General features: G+C 44.8%; 1 protein-coding gene across 1 annotated transcript in view; it reads left to right on the top strand.

Annotated features, from left to right (window-relative positions):
* KIF26B (kinesin family member 26B) overlaps window positions 1-20,647 on the top strand; it is a 517,976-nt gene that overhangs the window by 228,004 nt on the left and 269,325 nt on the right. Inside the window, exon 4 of the mRNA XM_070768089.1 lies at window positions 19,915-20,084. Coding sequence (XP_070624190.1) covers window positions 19,915-20,084 — 170 coding nt within the window. The remainder of the gene's footprint in view (window positions 1-19,914; window positions 20,085-20,647) is intronic.

Raw genomic sequence — 20,647 nt, 5'->3', positions numbered from 1 at the left:
CTGAGATATTAACGAAATTACAATCTGTTAATTAGAAAGCTGCAAAGATTTGGATTCTATACATTAGAAGTACCTACACATCAAAAACTCATGCTTGGGAAAAGTTTTCCTCTAGACATCTGGTACATCTCTCCCTCTGGGTAGATCAACACTGGAGCTCTTCTAGACAGTTGGTTACTATGATTATTCTTAAGGTCTCTGTGGAAAGAAGGAGCGTCTGTAACTTCTTACAGCCCTGCTTCTGTGATGTCTTCCTTTTAGAGCCCATCTAATCCAAGGTTCTTTATTCTGTTATTTCCTCAGTAGGTATGTTTACTAATTCTCAAATGTGTCTTTATATATTTCATACATTTTTTTCCTTAGCATTCTTTGTCCCAGACAGCCTATAGCTCTGAGTTAAACCGAATGTGCACCATGCTTGCCCACTTTCTCAGTGGATTTCTTAGTCTTTAGTGTTACATATCGATGACAATCATATATCTTCCATTTTTCAGCCTCACTCAATTAAAAATTGCCCCAGAGGAGTAGTTTTCATTTTTTTGCAAAGACACTGCTTGGCAGAATTGCTCTTCCAACAGGAGCAATTCTGGGGTTTGTGTATGCCTATATCCTTCTGTGTGCCTGTTTATTTTGGCCTCATCTTGGGCTCTGGGGAAAAAACAGTCTACTAAATCTTAATCTACTATAAAATGTCTATGTGTTGTTTTGCTCTTGCCAGCTTTGTATGAATGTGCTGGTGATAGGCCATGTAGAAAGTCAAAGAGTAGTTTTCAGTACTTACTGTCAGAGGGTTGCTCAGGGTGAGAAAGGTACTCCAAAGATTTATCTCCTGCCTTCATGGACCTGACCTTCCGAAACGGCTGCGTTGCCGTCCATGCTGATAAGGGGTTACTACGACCTCTATGTATTCTCAGTTTGTGTTGAAAATCGTAATTTGGGGCCATCAGCTTCTTTCTGCGATGGCTTTGCTGATTCCATACTCTGGATCCTAGAATCTAGATCTGTGTGCATGGTTGCTCCATATATGGAAGCCCTGTAGACTTCAGTGTTACTCTGTGTTAAGGGTAGAATCCATGTTTGGGGAGTTGAGGAAAGATGATCAACAGACTCAGCTGAGATGTTGATGCTTTGTTGCTTTCTCTCAAGAGGTTGTTAGGAGAATAATTCAATTTTGGGAGAATTGCAACCAGACTGATTTGTTAATACAGTTTAGAGTCTTTTAACTCAAGATTGGATGAATAGCTTTTCAAGTGTGAATGAAAGACAAGAATCCCCAAAGATCTGCTCTATTTTAAACAGCAGACTCCAGGGACTCAAGGTTTGTAACAAAAGGGCAGATGTGGAAGAGATGAACTCACGGGTCCCACTCTGTGAGAGAATAAAGCACAGGGTTGGCTGCAATCCCTGAGGTGTCGGGGTCTGCCAATCTTGCTGGCTCTAGGTTGCTCGCTGGGGGAATCTAGTTAGATAGGCTCACAATCAGTTAGTTGGTATTGACTTTGCTAGGCCTGACCCATATTATAAAGTTCTGACAAGTGGAAAGTACAGCTGAGCTTTGGGAAAAGCCGTAGCATAAAATAGACGGGAAAACCAACATCTTAAATGAACGGAGAAGAAATTTGAGCAGATCCATGAGATGAAGAAATTAGGACACTTGATGGAGTGTTGCAGCCCAAACAGATTAAAAATAGGTTTTTGTTGAGTAAAGACATACAAGATTTTACAAGTTTGGCTTCAACTCACTCAGAAACTCTTTGACTCTTTGTTAATCATGTTAAAAGAGTCTTCTGTTTAAAGATGCTTGAAGAGGTACTGAGAAAATAATATGGACTTGAAGAAATTTAACAACAGCAAAGTTAATTTCTGAATTTCATTTTACAACTCATGGGGTCCAAGATTTTTAAATATCCTTGAATTTGAGAATTCAGGGTTAAGGATATAAGGGATAACCAAATATTATTAAGGGCTTCCCTCGGCTCAGTGGTAAAGAATCTGCCTGCCAATGCAGGAGGCTCGGGTTCGATCCCTGATCTAGGAAGATCACCTAGAGAAGGAAATGGCAACCCACTCCAGTGTTCTTGCCTGAAGAATTTCATGGACAGAGGAATCTGGCAGTCTACAGTCCATGGGGTTGCAAAAGAGTCGGACACGACTTAGCAACTGAACAACAAAATGTTATTAAACTTCTAAAGCATTCTCAGTATTATTTTTACTAGTGAAATACACAATGGAAACATGCCTGTGTAAATAAATGTATTTTATTAAGCATCCAGATCCCCTGGGTGAACCAATTCAGAAATCCATGAAATGCAGTTTGTCATGGGCCTGGTGACAAGATTAGGATCTGTCCTGATTGGGATTAATGATCAAGAGTTTCCCAGGAAGCAACCCCGCTGAGCTGTTTCCAGAATTCTGGGTGTGTAGGAACACACAGAAGCGGAAGTTACCAGCTATATAGAGTGACTGATCCTGAACTCAGAAGGGACTAGACCAAGGGACAGTTCCAGACCTCTTCACAGGATTATTTTTAGGTCAGACCACAAATATTTGCCTACTCTTGTGCAGCTTTTCAATGAGAGACTCCGAAACATCAGTTTAGAGTCTTAAGCTGCTGTTATTTGAGGAAAAGGATGTTTGAAAGTGTTTTTATTTGATATTCCTTATGGCAGATCCCTGATTTTGGAAGCTAAGTGGCAGAGAGGTTAATTGACTTCGTGAAGGTCCTGCAGCCAGCTCTTCAGCTAGAACCAAGCCCCTGGCTTGTTGCTGAACTCAGACCTTGACTCTCTCTGCCTGTATGTATTTCCAGGAATTCTCAATCATTTTAGAGTTCTGCTGTCCTAGTGTTAGTTATCTGATCCTCTTTTAAATAAGTGCTGCAATTGACTGGCTGTGCCACAAACCAGATGTGTGATTTTGGACAACTCAGGTCACCAATATGGACCACAATCCCTCCATGTTTGCACATGAAAGTTGGCCAAGACTCTATCTAAGGACTTTTCAGCTCCACTGAAACATTTTTGTGAAAATTGCTTTTTGGCTGGTGTAGGATTTGGCAATTCTGTGGCTGGCAAACAGAAGATGTGAGGTCAGTTCAAAGCAGGAACCTTGAAAGTCTGTGATCACTTGGATAGAATCAGCCCCCTTTTCACCATCAATGGTTTGGTATTGCTCTGGGGAACCCTTTCTATTTTGTTGTTGTTGTTGAATTGATATATATCTATGTTTTTGCATAAAGGCCACACAAATGTTAAATTAGGGACATACTTTAAGATGAACCAGGAGTATGTCTAAACCTCCCTGCTTTATAAGTGATAATGACTTTAGGGGCCCCAGAACTGCATTATCTCATTTTATCCCAGATACAAACTCACCGGTTCCCCTCCCTGGGGAAATTTGGGCTAAGAGAGGGGAAATGACTTGCCCCGAGTCCCTCACGTTGTCATCAACTAAGTCAGACACAGAATTGGATCCTCTCATTCGGTACAATCCTTCAAGGGTCTGCATAGGACACCCTTTTCTTGGCACTGGGATTTCACTGGCAATTCCATTTGGCCCAGCCTGTCTCCAGTCTGGGCATCTCTTCTTGGTCGCTGTAGTTTGAGCTGGCCAAGGAAGAGCAGGATGAATCCTCCAGTCTAGAGCCAATCCCCATGCTGTCAGCTTCCTCCAAGGACTCCAGACAAGGACAGGCCCCTTTCTGGGTACTGGGAGCCCTATAGAACCTGTGCTCTTACGTCTCTGGGTCCAAGGCTCCTGCAGCTGCAAACCTCACCCATTCTTTTATGTGGACTCTCAGTTTACCATCCCAGCATCCTGAGGGATGTGTGTGTGTGTGTGTGTGTGAGTGAGTGCATGCACACATGAGTGTACACATATGTATGTGTATGTATGTGTTGTGTGTGTGTACGTGCCTTTGTCAAGTTCCCAAAATTGTCCCCTTGGTTTTGCCCAGAATGCAAGCTTGCTTTGGCATTTAGTGAAGTGGGCATTCTGTAGACCTTGGTAGGTCGTTTACAGAAAAGTATTGTCTCAGGTCCCTCTTGACTTTTTCTCATGAGAGCTCAAGGAAAATATGAGGAAGTGAGGTGCCTACAAGGAATGCACATTGTAAATTCCAGGCCATAACGCGCTGCTGGTTTTCTTTAAAGTTTTCCAAGCATTAGCCAAGACTTAGGTGAAGAACAGTGGCATGTTCTGGGAAGGGACTGCTTCCTAAAGCTGCTCAGTGTTGTATAAACACAGCAGGTCAGGCTTGGATGGAAAGGCCATGGTCTGTATTAGAATTAAATACTACATTAGTTCTGTAATCTAATGTTCAGTTTCTTAATCTTATTGTGTTTTCTCTTGGAACCATAACTAATAAACAATGCCATCTGTAAAAGTTACGTGAGCAATTCCAAGCCCCCGCTTTTGCCCCAGAAGTTAGAACTATGTTTTTTTTTTAATTTTATTTATTTTTATTTATTTATTTATTTTTTTATTATTTATTTTAATTGGAGGCTAATTACTTTACAATATTGTATTGGTTTTTTAATTAGAAAAGGGTGAGAGAGTGGCTCAATTTTGTGACATGGGTCTTTTAAAACATATTTATTTGGCTGTGCCAGGTCTTAGTTGCAGCATGTGAAATCTAGTTCCCTGAATAGGGATGGAACCCAGGCCCTCTGTATTGGGAGCACAGAGTCTTAGCCAGTCTTAACCCTGCATTACCAGGGCAGTTCCTATGAGCCTTTAAACTTCTTCCTTCATACCCTTTATCTTCACGTACCTCAGGGTTCTGGGTGTAGCTAAAACTCTTGCCTGGTACCAGGAAGAGCCAAGGACAGGCAGAGGGACTTTAACCTGCGAGCCTGATTTTGTCTCTCTTGGAAACTGCGTTCCTAGGATCGATTGCCCAATGGTCCAGAGAATTCCAGCTCCCTACCTGTGGCCATCACATGCTCAACTCAAGCTGGCTGAGAGGAACTGATCTCCTCTCCTTTTTAAAAATCTTTTTCTGCAATGTCCTTTTGTTTTTCTCTTTCTTCCCCTTTCTCCTGTTTATCTCTTTTTTCTTTTTCTCTGGCTCTTGGCCTCTTTGTCTTGTTTGTCTTTTTCTTCCCCACTCTAGTCATCTGTGTCACCACTGTATTGAATGAAGTATATGCTGAAATATCTTATTTTTATTGAATAGAGCTTTATGTAGCCCATTCACAGTTTTAAAAATCAGGTGAAAATAACCTTTATCCCTCAAAAACAAGGACTTCCCAGGTGTTTCAGTGGTAAATAATCCAACTGCCAATAAAGGAGATGATGGAGACATGGGTTTGACCCCTGGGTTGGGAAGATCCCCTGGAGGAGGGCATGATGACCCACTCCAGTATTCTTGCCTGGAGAATCATGGACAGAGGAGCATGGTGGACAAAAGTCCATGGGGTTGCAAAGAGTCAGATATGACTTAGGGACTGAGCTCGCACCTGTGCTCAAAAGCAAACAAAACTCCAGCAATCCTATCCCAACTATAATAAGTTCATTTTTATTTGTGTTTGTTCATTAATGTATTAATTGGTGTATTTATTAGATATATTCCATATCCAGACACTGTGCCGTTCTGGTAGACCCAGTAGGTATCCTTACTGGGCTCACCATCTAGTTGGGAAGAGAGACCCGTGACAGGCAGTTACAAAATGAAATAAAACAAATGCTCTGGTGTAAGGGCAGGTGTTGGGACGATACGGAGGGGTGGCCCCGATCATTCAGGGTGGGGAAGCGTGCTCAGGGTGTGCTTCCTGGGGTGCTGGCTCTTGGAACTGTTTAGGGTGGAGAGCAATGGTAGGTGGTGGTGGTGATTTAGTCGCTAAGTCATATCTGACTCTTGTGACCCCATGGACTGTAGCCCGCCAGGCTCCTCTGTCCTTGGGGTTCTCCAGGCAAGAATACTGGAGTGGGTTGCCATTTCCTCCTCAAGGGGATCTTCCTGACCCAGGGATTGAACCCACATCTCCTGCATCAGCAGGTGGATTCTTTATCACTGAGCCACTGGGGCTTCCCTGAGCAATGGTAACCTTCCTCCAGTAAAAGAGTAGCCCACATGATTCAGTACATGGAAAAATCAGTAGTCCTTCCAGGTCTTGGGAGCCGAGCTAAGAGTCACCTCTGGCCTAACCCTTGATGAGGATTTTGCTTTTTCCTTTGACTGCTCTACTCAGTCTGAATTTGCTTAGTTGCAAATTGAAAGTGAACTCAATTACATCAAGATTCAGACCATTTGATTTTACTTTCCTTTAATCATAAAAATCACCAAACATTGGATAGAGCAAGTCTGCATGCATATTGAGAAATTATTCAAATGATCCTTTCCTCTGCTCTTCATCAACTCATTGGCTGTTAACACATTTTCTGAATGGGGCAGCCATAGCTGAAGAGCTGTGAATTCTCTGGATGTGATCAGTGCAAGATAGAAAACTCAAGGATAGAAAGGGAAGCTGGCGACATTACCTCCTCCGGACTCCTTCCATGTGGCAGACAGAGTTTAAACTATTATTTGATGACAGTTGTGCCTCCTTCATAAGGTTGTGGTCAGGATTAAATATGGCAACACATATACAAAGCTCTTAGAATAGAACCTGACTCAAAAACAGTAAGGAATATGATGATGCTCCATTAGGATGTCTGATGTCATTTCTCAGCGTTCTCTCAGGCTGAAACTAACCTCATCATGTCAGCTCGACTCCAAGTATCATTATTTGTCTTTGAATGTGTTATCAAACCACCCCACAAAGCATACTTGAGGAGTAAGTATTAAAAGTATTTTCAGTCAATGTATTTACATGTATCTGTATGTAGAAATAGGCTTCCCTGGTGGCTCAGTGGTAAAGAATCCACCTGCCAATGCAGGAGACATAGGTTGGATTCCTGGGCTGGAAAGATTCCCCTGGAGAAGAAAATGGCACCCCACCCATCCTAGTATTCTTTCCTGGGAAATCCTATGGACAGAGGAGCCTGGGGAGCTAGCCGTCTGCTGCTGCTAAGTTGCTTTAGTCGTGTCCAACTCTGTGCAACCCCACAGACAGCAGCCCACTAGGCTCCTCTGTCCCTGGGATTCTCCAGGCAAGAACACTGGAGTGGGTTGCCATTTCCTTCTCCAATGCATGAAAGTGAAAAGTCAAAGTGAAGTCGCTCAGTCATGCCCGACTCTTAGCGACCCCATGGACTGCAGCCTACCATGGCTTCTCCATCCATGGGATTTTCCAGGCAAGAGTACTGGAGTGGGGTGCCATTGCCTTCTCCGAGCTAGCCATCTAGGCGGTCTCAAGAGTCAGACATGACTTAGCAACTAAACAACAACAAGCATATGTAGAAATACTATCAGGTTAATGGTAGGACTTTATCATTTGTTATCGGATATTCTTTAAAGGAATATTTGAGCTCTGCCTTGAGCTGCACATCTCAGAACTAAGAAATCTAAGACAAGAATTCAAAACAGACATGCACCTGGCCCTTTGCTGCACCGTGTACCTCAGTCTTTTCTAAAGTTTTTGGGTGGCCCTGCCCCTTTGCCTTCTAGCAGCACAAAGAATAAAAGAAGACAGTCACCCTGTGCTGAGGGGCCAGATTTAAGCCCCGATAACGGGTATCATGAAACACAAGCAGCCTCCTCTGTTTACTGAGTCTCATCACACAGGGCAGAACCCTGGATGAAGGCGAGGCTGTAAATTAAGGGTGAGGAAAAGGTGGCTTCTCCCAGGCCCCGGTAGCACCGGTGTGTGCAATTCTCTTTTGCAAGAGGTCACTGAGTCAAACGCTGTGGATGGATAATTTTATGGCCACTAATAAAATTTATAGCCAAAGCAAGCTAAGATAATAAGGGTAATCAAACATCCAGCCCTGGAACGTAGGAATCCCATTGTGGCCTCTTGGTGCTGATGGGGGAGGGGGTGACTGGACAGCTTGGGGAGTTTATCAGACTTAAGGCCACCCAAGGGTCTGAGAGGTGATCTGTGAGCCTGGGAGCCGTGAGGACTGGGCCAGGTCCGGGAGCAGGCTCAAGTTATGTGGACTGCCTCTGTTCTGTGGACAGCATGCCGAGGGCTGGAGGAAAATTAACCGAAGCGTTAATGCCTAAAAGTCCACAGTGGCACAGGAGAGGATCTGAGCCAACCCAGTTCTAGAATATTCCATCATGGAAAGAATGTTAACCCACGGTTCAGGCGCGACTTGACGGGAGTGAGGTCACTTGAGTGTAGGTGAGGAACGATAGCATTTGACTTGGTGAGTGTGCAGAATTCAAATGCAACCGCAAGGGTTGTTGTCAAATACAACCCTTGGTCATAACCCAGGGCTCCGGTTCTGCTGGGGGCTTTCTTCAGCCCCTCTGGCTCTCCTGGTTTCCCCCTCCCATTGTCTCTGTGGCTGAGGGCTCTGGCTGACCCCATCTCCTGCAGGCTGCGGGCATAGGCTGGTGGGGTCCTGTCACCGAGACCACCCTGCAAACTCGCCCTCAGAGTCCCTGGGGGACTTGGCCTCCTTCTCTGATTTGGCCTAGACCCTCAGAGTCCTCTAAAATGACAAAGCAGGCAAACTGAAGGGGATTAACTCTTTGATGCTGTGGTGTTTTTGTTTTGTTCGTTTTTATTATTATGGTAAAATAGACATAACCTAAACTTCCCCCTTTGGTGTTTCTGGATAGAGAATCTTTTGTCCCTTAGGTGAGTCTCACACGGAGAAAATCTCAGCCCCTCTGCTGTGTTCCAGGAGAGACCTGTGTTCCAGCACAGTCTCTAATACTACAGGACAGTCTCCTCTTAAACTACTTCTCTAAGTGATTCTAGAACATTCGGGAAATATTTAGAGCACCTACTACGTGCCAGGCATTGCTTTAAGAGCGCTGAACTTTCAGGTACAACCAAATGATCGAGTTGAACCCTGGAGATGTTACCGTGGTTGTGGGGCCGTGTTGTGAATTTAGGGGAGCACTGTCCTTCCAGCTTTGGTTTCTGTCCACGGGCTTTTTTTCTTAGTCCTTTCAGTGAGTGGATTCTCGGGCTGTCCCTTTAGTCAGCAGTCTCCTGGTGGTCTAAGTTTTTTTTTAAATTGTGGTAAAATATACACGATAAAATTTGCCATTTTAACAATTTGTAACTTACCGTTAGTTCTGTGGCATTGAGTGTGTTCATGTGTTGTGCGGTCATTGCTACCATCCATCTCTAGACCTTGCCCATCTTCCCAGACTGAAACTCTTTCCTCCTCCAGCTCCCCCTGTCCTCCTCCCCAGGCCTCTGGCAACCACTGTCCTACCTTCTGTCTTTATAAACTTAACTACTCCAGGTGTCTGATACAATTGGCATCATACAATGTCCTTTTGTTGTTGTTAAAACATCTTTAGACGAGATTAGTGGGAAACCCATTTTACTACCATAGTTTTCAGTAGATTTTCTTCAGGCAAAAAGAGCCAACAGTAGTTCACTTGCTGCAGTGTCTGCAGTGCTTCTTAGCAAGAACTTGTGCTGTGACACCAGCTCTGCCCTCTTTACAAATCCTGCTCAGGAAGGATGCTCTCCACTGCGCACGGGACCGGAGTGCCTTTGCAGCGTGCATCCCTTCAGCTCCGGGCAGGTCTGCTTTCCAGGGGGAGAACAAGCGGGCAGAGGGAGATTAGGGTTGAAATGGGATCAAGTTTGCCCAATCACTCAGGGGCAGAAAGCACGACAAGGAAAGAGCGCAGTGGAACAGCTTAGGGCCGAGGGCAGCCAGCCCAGGCCACGCTAACCTGCACAGACACTGCAAAGAAGAGATCATTCAGGCTTTGGAGACATCCCAGGGCTTCCCTAGTGGGTTGGTAATTCCTCTTGTTTTTCTGCCTGCCAGGATCAAATGAACATAACTCACAGAAGGAAGCATTTTGGTCCCCAGAAGGAGTGGTTCCAAAGTAAGAGACACACATCCATGGCTGTTGGCAAGAATCGTCTGTGCTACTGTCCTTGCCTCACCAAGTGCAGCGGCTTCCCCAAGGGGAGCCTGCTCTGGAGGGGAGGGATTTCGGGGGAGGGGGCCTCTGCCAGAGGCTGTTACAGCCAGCCGCAGAAGTGACTCAGTGGGGACTGACACATTCCTCCAGTGAAAGCAAAGACTCATATACAGAAAGGGGAGAAAAATTCTCTCTCCCTCCACTCTCTGATATGAGCAAAAACTAAGTTAATGCAGTCTATCTCCCTGCAATGTGATTACTGGAGGAGGACACTGTTCTCTATTACCCTATTATCACAGCTTCCTATTACCCTATGACTGAAATGCAAGGTCTATGTGATCAGCTGTAACTGTTTCCTTTTGGTTTGGAGGTCCATTTTTTGACCTTGACCTTCGCAGATTTGTTTATCTCATCTATATTTTACATAGGCTTTTTGAAAGTGTATTCTGCTGGCCTCAATCCCTAAGAGTGCAGCGGCTGACAGCATAGGCAATGCCAAGGGCTGGCGTTAGCTGTGTCCAGTCTCTTTCAGGATAACTGAATTGGTTTGTACATACATCAAAATATTTATTGAGCATCACTGTTTTTGCAGGTGGCTCGGTGGTAAAAAATACGCCTCCCATGCAGGAGATGCAAGTTCGATCTCTGCATCAGAAAGATTCCCATGGAGAAGGAAATGGCAACCCACTCTAATATTTTTGCCTAGGAAATCCCATGGACAGAGGAACCTGGTGGGCTACAGTCCATGGGGTCGAGAAAGAGTCAGACACGACTTTGTGCCTAAAACAACTGTTTTCAAAATCATAAAAAATATTAAGTAACAGTGTAAGTAATAAATAACAATAAAGGAGCTACCCCAATATTAATCGCCTAAGAGAAAATGCTTTACACGTTATATTCTGGGATTTAGGGTCATAATGTCATTAAATACAATGACTGAGTGGGATGCGTTTGCTGTCCATAAACGTCTCTACACAGGAAATGGATACTGTGGTGTTTTCTGCTGCCTCAGCAGAGTCAAAGGGAGATGGCTTTCTGGGTCAATAATGCCATTTAAGATGAACCCCCAACCTGTCACACTCTGGAAGCTCTCAGATGCCTTCCTGTCGGTGGGGAAGTTAAAGGTCAATGGCTTATAGATTGTGATTTGCAATGTGAAAGCCGCCTTGGTTGATAATAGCCAAACATCTTTTGTCTTGATTTCTGTGGTCACGATCATAACCGAATGTAAGATTTGAGACTTCTTTGTTGACCAGTATATGGCTGCTCGTCCTGAGGTGTCAGTGCAAAAATGTAAGTGTGATTGTAAGACATGACTCTTGCCTAAGATGAAAATGTAAGGGAGGAGCTTTATCTGTGAGGTCTGTGAGCACTTCCCTGTGTACAGGAATGTTAGTGGGGACTCCCACGCACACCAAAGACCCCATGTGGACAAGGACGCACGTGTACAAATACACAGGCCTCCTCCTCCGGGTGCCTGCTTCCTTTACTGCCCATCTCCTGTTTAATTGACCACCACTCGAGGGATGTGATATGGTGTTTTGAAAGTCAGGTACTGTTGTGTTAGTGAAACCATCCAGTGTAACTGAGATGGGGAGCTAACTGCAGGTTTTAATCAGAACTAAACCAAACAAAATCCTGTGGTAAAAATCTAGTCCCCCTAAAGTTAGTGACTAGAACCCCCTGGCAAGTTTTCAGTTGCTGCTTCTAGGCTCTAACATACCCACATAATCAAGATAACGAATCCTTTCCCCTAGAACTTTACATTTTTTAGACATGTTAACATGGAGAGAATACGGTTTGGGGATCTGAATTTTCCCGGGAAGAGTCTGGTAGCTTTCACAGTGTCGTGAGAGAAGAAATTAATTCAGGACAGTCTGAAAAGCGGAGGTAAACCGTAGTCCTCTGAAAAGAAGGCATTTGATTGCAGATTGTTTCTGGCCACTCTTGCTGTCTGGGCATTTCCTCACACAGTGGACTGTGGGGAGGGGGCCAGTAGAGCCACTGTGAGGGGACAGTTAAAGCCAGGGTGGTATTTGGACAAAGTGTGGAAAACAGGATGACAGTGTCTCAGAATCATACAAATTGGGGTCCAGTCTTGGCTCCTCCTCACTGGCTGCTCTCCCCTGAGGAAGCACCCTGGCTTTCTGACCATCAGCCTCTTGGAATCCAGCTTCCACAGGCCTGGGGTGAGGGCTCTGTGGGACTGACCGCTACAGTCCACCCCTCAGCTCCACCCCGCATGCCGCCCACCTACCTGGCCCCACCAAAGGTGGGATTGCTGCACAACTGGTGAAGGGGTTGGGGTTCTCCTCGCCCTTTAGAGGAGCAGAGTCTTCCGGGCAGATCTGTGCAGAACAGAGCCTTCATTATGGCTGGCAGTGAAAGAGCGGGCCCTTCTCAGAGAGACTTGCTTTTGAAGTGCAGGGTGCCCCTGGCTGGGGGGAAAGGCCACTGCCCTGAAATAAAATTCAGAACCCAAGGAAGAGTCAGTGCTGTTAGATCGGTGGTCTGCCTCCCAGGAGGGTCGGCTCGGGAATGTGGGGTGGGGGGGGGGGGTTGTTAGTTCTGTCACAAGGATGATCAAGGAAGGAAATCTGAATCCCTCAGGGGCTGTAGGGTCTGCCTCGCGTGGCTCCTGAGACCCAGCTCTGGCTCAGGAAGCGGTGGGGTGGAGGGAGTTCACAGTGAGGTCTCTCTCAGTCACTTGTGTTGTCTGACTGGGGTTGCAGCCGGTGAGCCCACCCGGGGCCTCTTCCCTTCAGAAGGAGGTTGGGAGTGACCCAAGTTCAGCACCTGCTCACCCAGGAAGGCCAGCAGGTGAACGCAGACACCTTCCTTCCTTCCGGTTCCCTGAGGACCTCTCTGACCTAAAGATTTGGCTAGAAACACATTTCAGAAGCTTCCCGTGGCCAAATTACAGACAACATTCCTACATCCCTTCCTCCCTTATTCTGGAGAGGGAGAGGAAACATTGTCTTTCTTTGGCTGACTGCAAGTTTTTTGGTCTAGCTTTCTTTCAAATCTCTTGAGGTCAGTGACTATGGTAGTTTAGTCGCTAAGTCATGTCCAACTCTCGCGACCCCCTGGACTGTAGCCCACCAAGCTCCTCTGTCTATGGGATTTCCCAGGCAAGAATACTGGAGTGGGTTGCCATTTCCTTCTCCGGAGGTCAGTGACTAAGTAAAGTTTATTCCATGGAATCTGCCAAGTCTAATTCCCAGGGTATTCAGTAAACTTCAGTCACTGAGATGAGATCTTACAATAATTTTAAAAAAGAATAAAGAATATAGTCAGAAATCTGCATTTCCATCTGAACTTCCCTACTTAATGGCTGAACAGCCCTTGACAAATTACTGACTCCCCTGAACCTCTCTTTTCTCATCTGTGAAATGGGAATAATAGCCAATTTGTCTGCGTAACCTAAATTTGATAGTTTCAAATGAGGTTTGTAAGAGGAAGAAGAGGTTCATTATCACCAAAGAGGTCGACAGGTATTAGGGCCACCTTTTTTTCTGTTAGTGACGCTGTAACCATCATAGATATGGAGCTTTAGCCTTCTCTGCTTAATGTATGACCAGTAGAGTTACAAGCTATCACAATTTCAGAGAGCCATAGGAAGAATTTGGATGGGAATACTTGTTTTATAGCCAAATTTCAGCCGATTACCTGTTTCTTTTATAGAGGAACAGTTCAGTTACAACTTATATGTAGTTTGAGGGATTGAAGAAAAGGGAAATTTTTATAGCAAGCATGACAGTACCATGGTAAGAAGAACTCCATCAAAACCCAAAATTTTAAAGCCTATGCTCCAGTGTGTATATGAAAAAGCATTGCTTATCTGACAAGGGGGCTCCCTCTCTTTCAGAGTAGTCTAGAATATGATTTTATTTGTTCAGTCAAACCAGCTATCATTGCCTCTGTTGACAGCTAACCTAGCTGGGCCATTTTTCAGAATAAAAAAGATTTGACTAAAGGAGAGATACCAGATAGGAGTTGTGCTTTAGGCCAGCTATTTTGGATTATCTTTGTATATGAAACTGATGGCCGGCGAGCCAGTGAGTTGTACACAGCGTTCAAGGGAGGAAAAAGTAAATATTGAAGATACAGGAGACTGTAAGAAATGTTGGCATGTATACCTGCCACAGGACCTGGCAGGGACTAAGTACCCAGTGTGTGGTTGTTCATGTGAAGAAATGAACAAATGAATTACAGGTCTGAAAAAGAGGCAGCTCTCCATCCCTAAACTAGCACAGAGTGGAGCCAGGACGCTACACTTCCGTGGTGATATGGAGAAAGAAAATACTAGTATATCCCAATAGGCAAATGAAATAGAAATACAGTGACATTTTAAAAAGAACTAAGACTTCTTATTTAAAGGACTTAAGGAAAAATACTTAATTAGATAAATATGAGAAGTAGAAAATAATAATAGCTCAGATTTATTCCAAAAATATGTTTGGGACCCCCCAGCATTGTGTTGATCTCTGGGAACCCTTGATCCACTATCCCGGGGCTTTTGTGTAGTGAGAGACGATGTTGTTTGTTGTTTAGTGGCTAAGTTGTGTCTGACTCTTTGCAGCCCCACGGACTATAGACCACCAGGCTCCCCTGTCCAGTATTCTGAGGAATACGGGAGTGGGTTGCCATTTCCTTCTCTGGGGGACCTTCCCAATCCAGGGATCCAACCTATGTTTGCTGCACTGGCAGGAGGATTCTTTACCACTGAGCTATCAGGGAAGCCCCAGTGACCTACTCTTAAATGCATACTAGAAATCAAGGTAAAGATACTGAAGGAAGGACTGCGGTTCTGTAAAAGCTCCACAGAGGCTGGAGGGAGATTGGAAGAAGGCTTCTCTGAGAAGTGATGCTTGAGCTTAGATCTGAAGGAAAAGTAGAAGAATTCCAGATGGAGAGTGAAGGCACATGCAAAGACCCTGTTGCAAGAGGAGTCTGTTTGAGAAACTTGAGGGAGGCTGGAATCCTGGAGTGCAGAGATTGAGTGGGAGGTCAGTTAGCATTGCTGTAGCTGTGTGTATATTATTTCTGAAAGTTTGTAATCCCTAAAGAAGACACTGGGTATTAATTACAAACACCCAGTTCATGTACAAACCATGAACTTTTAGGTGGGGAGATCATAGAGTAGTTGACATTTGGGAGGGTGCCCCTTCCCATTTTGCAACAAGCAGAGCAAAACGTAGAGAATGCTCCAATGGAGCCACAGGGCGAGCTCAGCCAGGCTCTTGGGGGGTGTGAAGGAAGGCACATGGTGAAGAAGAGCATGGACTCAGTTCAGTTCAGTTGCTCAGTCGTGTCTGATTCTTTGTGACCCCATGGACTGCAGCACACCAGGCTTCCCTATCCATCACCAACTCCCAGAGCTTGCTCAAACTCATGTCCATAGAGTCAGTGATGCCATCCAACTATCTCGTCCATGGTTGTCCTGCCTTCATCTTCTCCTCCTGCCTTCAGTTTTTCCCAGCATCAGGGTCTTTTCCAATGAGTCAGTTCTTTGCATGGGGTGGCCAAAGTATTGGCCCCCACCAAAATCACAACACTGACCGTGTCTGGAAAGGGGGAACCGGGAGGAGGGGCAATGAACCAGGGACATGGGCAATTCAATTCTCTATATGATTTGATTTCTTTTAAAATATATTTTCTAAAGTATAAAATGTTAAATTGTGTTTTTTATAATCCCTGTCATATGTTTGACCATTATTTGACTTTTTTTCTCTATGTGTAAAATTTTTCTTTTGATTAGGAGAAAGAAGGGAGGAGGGAGAAGAGGGAGTCAAGGAAAAGAGGAGGGCTAGTGCTGGCCTTGGAGTCAGAATCCTGGTCTCAGCCAGCATTTGTTTGGGGAAATCATTTCTCTGCTCCTCAGTTTCCTTAATTAAGAAAAACAGGATGACCTTGATATCATTCTAGCTCTAAAACATTCTCTAATTTCTACAAGCAACTGAGGGGACTTCCCTGGTGGTGCAGTGGCTATGAGTCTGTGCTCCCGATGCAGGGGGCCCAGATTTCATCCCCAGCCAGGGAACTAGACTGCGCATGCTGCAGCTTGGAGTTTACATGATGCATGTAAGAGTTTGCACGCCACCAACAAAAGATCCTGATTGCCGCAACGAAGATTGAAGACCCCGTGTGCCACAACTAAGACCCGATGCAGGCAAATAAATAAATAAAAATAAAATAAAAGCAACCGATTATTGAGTCATTGTATTCAGAGGCCTAAGAATTGAGTGTCCCATGTCCACAGGACTGGAAAACGTCAGTTTTCATTCCAATCCCAAAGAAAGGCAATGCCAAAGAATGCTCAAACTACCACACAATTGCACTCATCTCATACGCTAGTAAAGTAATGCTCAAAATTCTCCAAGCCAGGCTTCAGCAATACGTGAACCGTGAACTTCCAGATATTAAAGCTGGTTTTAGAAAAGGCAGAGGAACCAGAGATCAAATTGCCAACATCTGCTGGATCATGGAAAAAGCAAGAGAGTTCCAGAAAAACATCTATTTCTGCTTTATTGACTATGCCAAAGCCTTTGACTGTGTGGATCACAATAAACTGTGGAAAATTCGGAAAGAGATGGGAATACCACACCACCTGACCTGCCTCTTGAGAAACCTGTATTCAGGTCAGGAAGCGACAGTTAGAACTGGCCATGGAACAACAGACTGATTCCAAACAGGAAAAGGAGTACATCAAGACTGTATATTGTCACCCTGCTTATTTAACTGATATGCAGAGTACATCATGAGAAATGCTGGGCTGGAAGAAGCACAAGCTGGAATCAAGACTGCTGGGAGAAATATCAATAACCTCAGATATGCAGATGACACCACCCTTATGGCAGAAAGTGAAGAGGAACTCAAAAGCCTCTTGATGAAAGTGAAAGAGGAGAATGAAAAAGTTGGCTTAAAGCTCAACATTCAGAAAATGAAGATCATGGCATCTGGTCCCATCACTTCATGGGAAATAGATGGGGAAACAGTGGAAACAGTGTCAGACTTTATTTTTCTGGGCTCCAAAATCACTGCAGATGGTGACTGCAGCCATGAAATTAAAAGACGCTTACTCCTTGGAAGGAAAGTTATGACCAACCTAGGTAGCATATTCAAAAGCAGAGACATTACTTTGCCAACAAAGATTCGTCTAGTCAAGGCTATGGTTTTTCCTGTGGTCATGTATGGATTTGAGAGTTGGACTGTGAAGAAGGCTGAGCGCCAAAGAATTGATGCTTTTGAACTCTCGTGTTGGAGAAGACTCTCTAGAGTCCCTTGGACTGCAAGGAGATCCAACCAGTCCATCCTGAAGGAGATCAGCCCTGGGGTTTCTTTGGAAGGAATGATGCTAGAGCTGAAACTCCAGTACTTTGGCCACCTCATGTGAAGAGTTGACTCATTGGAAAAGACTCTGATGCTGGGAGGGATTGGGGGCAAGAGGAGAAGGGGACGACAGAGGATGAGATGGCTGGATGGCATCACTGACTGGATGGACGTGAGCCTGGGTGAACTCCGGGAGTTGGTGATGTACAGGGAGGCCTGGCGTGCTGCGATTCATGGGGTTGCAAAGAGTCAGACACGACTGAGCCACTGATCTGATCTGATCTGATGTCCACTAATCTCCAGTTCTTTAAGAGTTAGAGTTTCTTGCTTGGCACAAGGTAGCCAATAGCTCTCTTTTAAGGAGGCCAGTGCATGGAAATTCATTTGCTGGGTGACACGGTGAAAAACTGTGTGCCCACAGGATCCTTGCATTCCTCGTGGGCCAGACTCAGGAACCTGGAACTGCCCGGAAGCCTGTGCCTCTGAGTTAGGCCGTCATGTTATTTGCCACACATCCTACTGTCTTCTATGTGGGTTCACAGGGCATGTGCAAGGACTGTTCATACATAGAGAGGCAGAAGAATGCCATTCCCTTCCCTCCAAACTTCAGATTATAGTGACACTAATGAAAAGGAAACAACACAAGCAGAAGATCAGACGGTAGCTACAGCCAGTGAATGCATTTTATAAGTGGTAACAAATTACACAACTCACGCAACTGGTTTACTGATTTTTTTTCAGTTGTCTTTGTGTATTAAAAGCAGTGTATGTGTCCCTTGGATTGTAGCTGCTTGATGAAAAGAAAATGGTGCTACAAATTTTGCAGTTTTATGGGGGGACATTGTCCAGGATGGCATCATGTACCACCAGTGCTTCATCAACACCCATTTTGTGCTGACAACAGAGTGCACGGCGGTGGCCAGGTCCCTGATTGTTTCAGCTGCCCCCGCTCCAGCCTGCCTCATTCCTCTGGTAGAGTGGCAATTGGCTGAGGGGAGCCCACACCCCATGGGCAGCAGAGGAAGCCCCAGGGCAGCAGTCTCTGTGTCTGCAGGGGATGTCCTCCAGGCCGTTGGCTGTCTTTCCTGCCTGCTCTCTGCTTTTGCTGATGTAGGCTGAGTTTCCTTACCATACGTTTAATGAATGAGAATAAGAAAGTGTGTGTTGGCAGAGTTACAACTGAATAATGCCAAGGCTTTCCAAGTCAGGGCATGAATTGAAGCAGAGCAAAGTTTCAAGTCTATGGGGCTCAAGAGTAATGGCTATTCTTCTAATAATGAAAAGCACAAATGTTTTATGTTCAAAGGTTAACAAATGGACTCTTTCACTGGCCTTCTGGCCTGCTCAGTTACAAAGTAGAAACTGTTCCTGATCTTTGCTTTATTGCTCTTGTATTTTCTAGGCAATTAGAAACATTTTCCACTCAACATTTAAGAGGTTTGAACTGCCTGGAGACCAGATTTTTTTTTTTTTAACAAAACTAAAAAGTTTCCTTAAAAAAAAGAAAAAAAAAAAAACCCAACAGTTTTTCCTTTTTGTAAGTAGACCGAAGTTTTAAAGTACCAGGCTTTCGAAACGGCACACTTAGACTTGCCAGCATAATTGTTGCATTTGTCATGGGATTAGCACTTTCCAAAAGTATATTTCTTTTCTTTTTTTTTTTTTTACTTTTTTTAATCAGTCATTTACTTTTTTTTTTTTTTTTACTTTTTTTTTTTTTTTATTCCTTTATTTCTCATTTGTTCCCCATCCTGAACCCTCCTCCCTCCCTCCTCCCTCCCCATACCATCCCTCTGGGTCGTCCCAGTGGGACGACCTGTATATTTCTATACAGGTATCTAACTTTGCCCAGAAGTATGGTTCTTCATGGTCTATTATGTGCATTTAGGCAAAATGGACCCATCCCTATCCACTAGAATTTGCATCATGAAGTCAGTTATTGCCAATAAAATGGAAACCATTTATCTTAATGAACCGGTAGGAAAATTAAGTCTGTTGAAATGGTCTAAACCACCCAAGAAAAAAAAAAAATTAGTAATTCATGCTGGACTGTATCTATTTTTATGAGCTCCTCCAAGTCATCTCTTTGCTGACTGCCTACAGCAACAACAGTAACAAATAGTGTTTTGTTTAATTTCTTAGGTTCTTCATTAGCAGGTTCACTTCTGCCTTAATAAAAATGATATCTTTGTCCCACTTGTCTGTTTGAGAGCACTGAGGGCCATTCCTGGTAAGAAACCAGCACTAGTTGGTCTTTATTGGTCTGGTCTTGGGCTGCAAATAGTGTTGATTAATGGCCCCTGCTTTCACCTCCAAATGGAAGGGAGACACAGACGTAATTGAAACTTACAATGTCAGAGGATCATTTTATTCCATTACATTTAATGAAAATGCGGTATACTGCTAAAATGCAGGGAAGTGGCCTCGGAGAAGCCCTGGACACTACATGTAGTGTGTAGTGTCACGTGTCATGAGTGGATGTGGGGAGTGTGTTCCTCCCAGTCCCCCCCTCCACCCCCATCCCCATCTCCCTTGCACTCTGGCTTCGACCCCAAAACAGAGAGGCTGCCAGTGGTGGTCAGGAAGTGCCATGAGCCACAGGTAATGAGCTCAATATCCGTTTTCCTTGTCAGATCTCCCAGCTGATGACAGAGCCGGGCCGGGAAGGCCTAACAGAGGCGGTGCTGAATCGCTACAATGCGGACAAGCCTTCGGCCTGCAGCGGCGTCCCCGCCCCGCAGGGCTCCTGCGTGGCCAGCGAGACCTCCTCGGGCACCTCGGTGGCTGCGTCCTTCTTCGCCAGGTAAGAGAGGTGCCAGAGCCTCAGCTCTTTCAGGTGAGCTCACCTGGTTAGCCTCTCAAGTGGACCAGTTTAGCTAGAACACCAGCAAGAGTTTGGGGCTGTTTGACTTGGCTCTTTAAGTCACAGTTTCTTAACCTCAGCTCTTTGACATCTTGGGCCAGATAATTCTTTGTCATGAGGACTGCCCTGTGCTTATAGAATGTTCAGCAGCGTCCTTGGACTCTACTTGCCAGATTCCCGCGGTACCTTCCCCGTTTGTGGTGGTTGTTCAGTCATCCAGTCGTGTCTGACTCTTTGTGACCCTATGGATTGCAGCATGCCTGGCTTCCCTGTCCTTCACCATCTCCCAGAGTTTGCACAAACTCATGTCCATTGAGTTGTTGTGACAACCTAAACTGTCCCCAGACATTGCCAAACTTTGCCTGCGTTAAGAACCTGTGTTGGGAATACGTGGCTCTAAAGATGGTCTCCACTTGATGTGGACTTTTATGGGTGCAGCCCCATGGCTGGTGTTTCCAGAAATGTATTCTCATTATAGAAAATGAACTGCTTAAAATTTAACT

Source organism: Bos indicus, chromosome 16, assembly GCF_029378745.1.
Source record: "Bos indicus isolate NIAB-ARS_2022 breed Sahiwal x Tharparkar chromosome 16, NIAB-ARS_B.indTharparkar_mat_pri_1.0, whole genome shotgun sequence".
Classification (NCBI taxonomy): domain Eukaryota; kingdom Metazoa; phylum Chordata; class Mammalia; order Artiodactyla; family Bovidae; genus Bos; species Bos indicus.
Note: the sequence above shows the minus strand (reverse complement) of the source record. Positions and strands in the feature narration are given on the sequence as shown.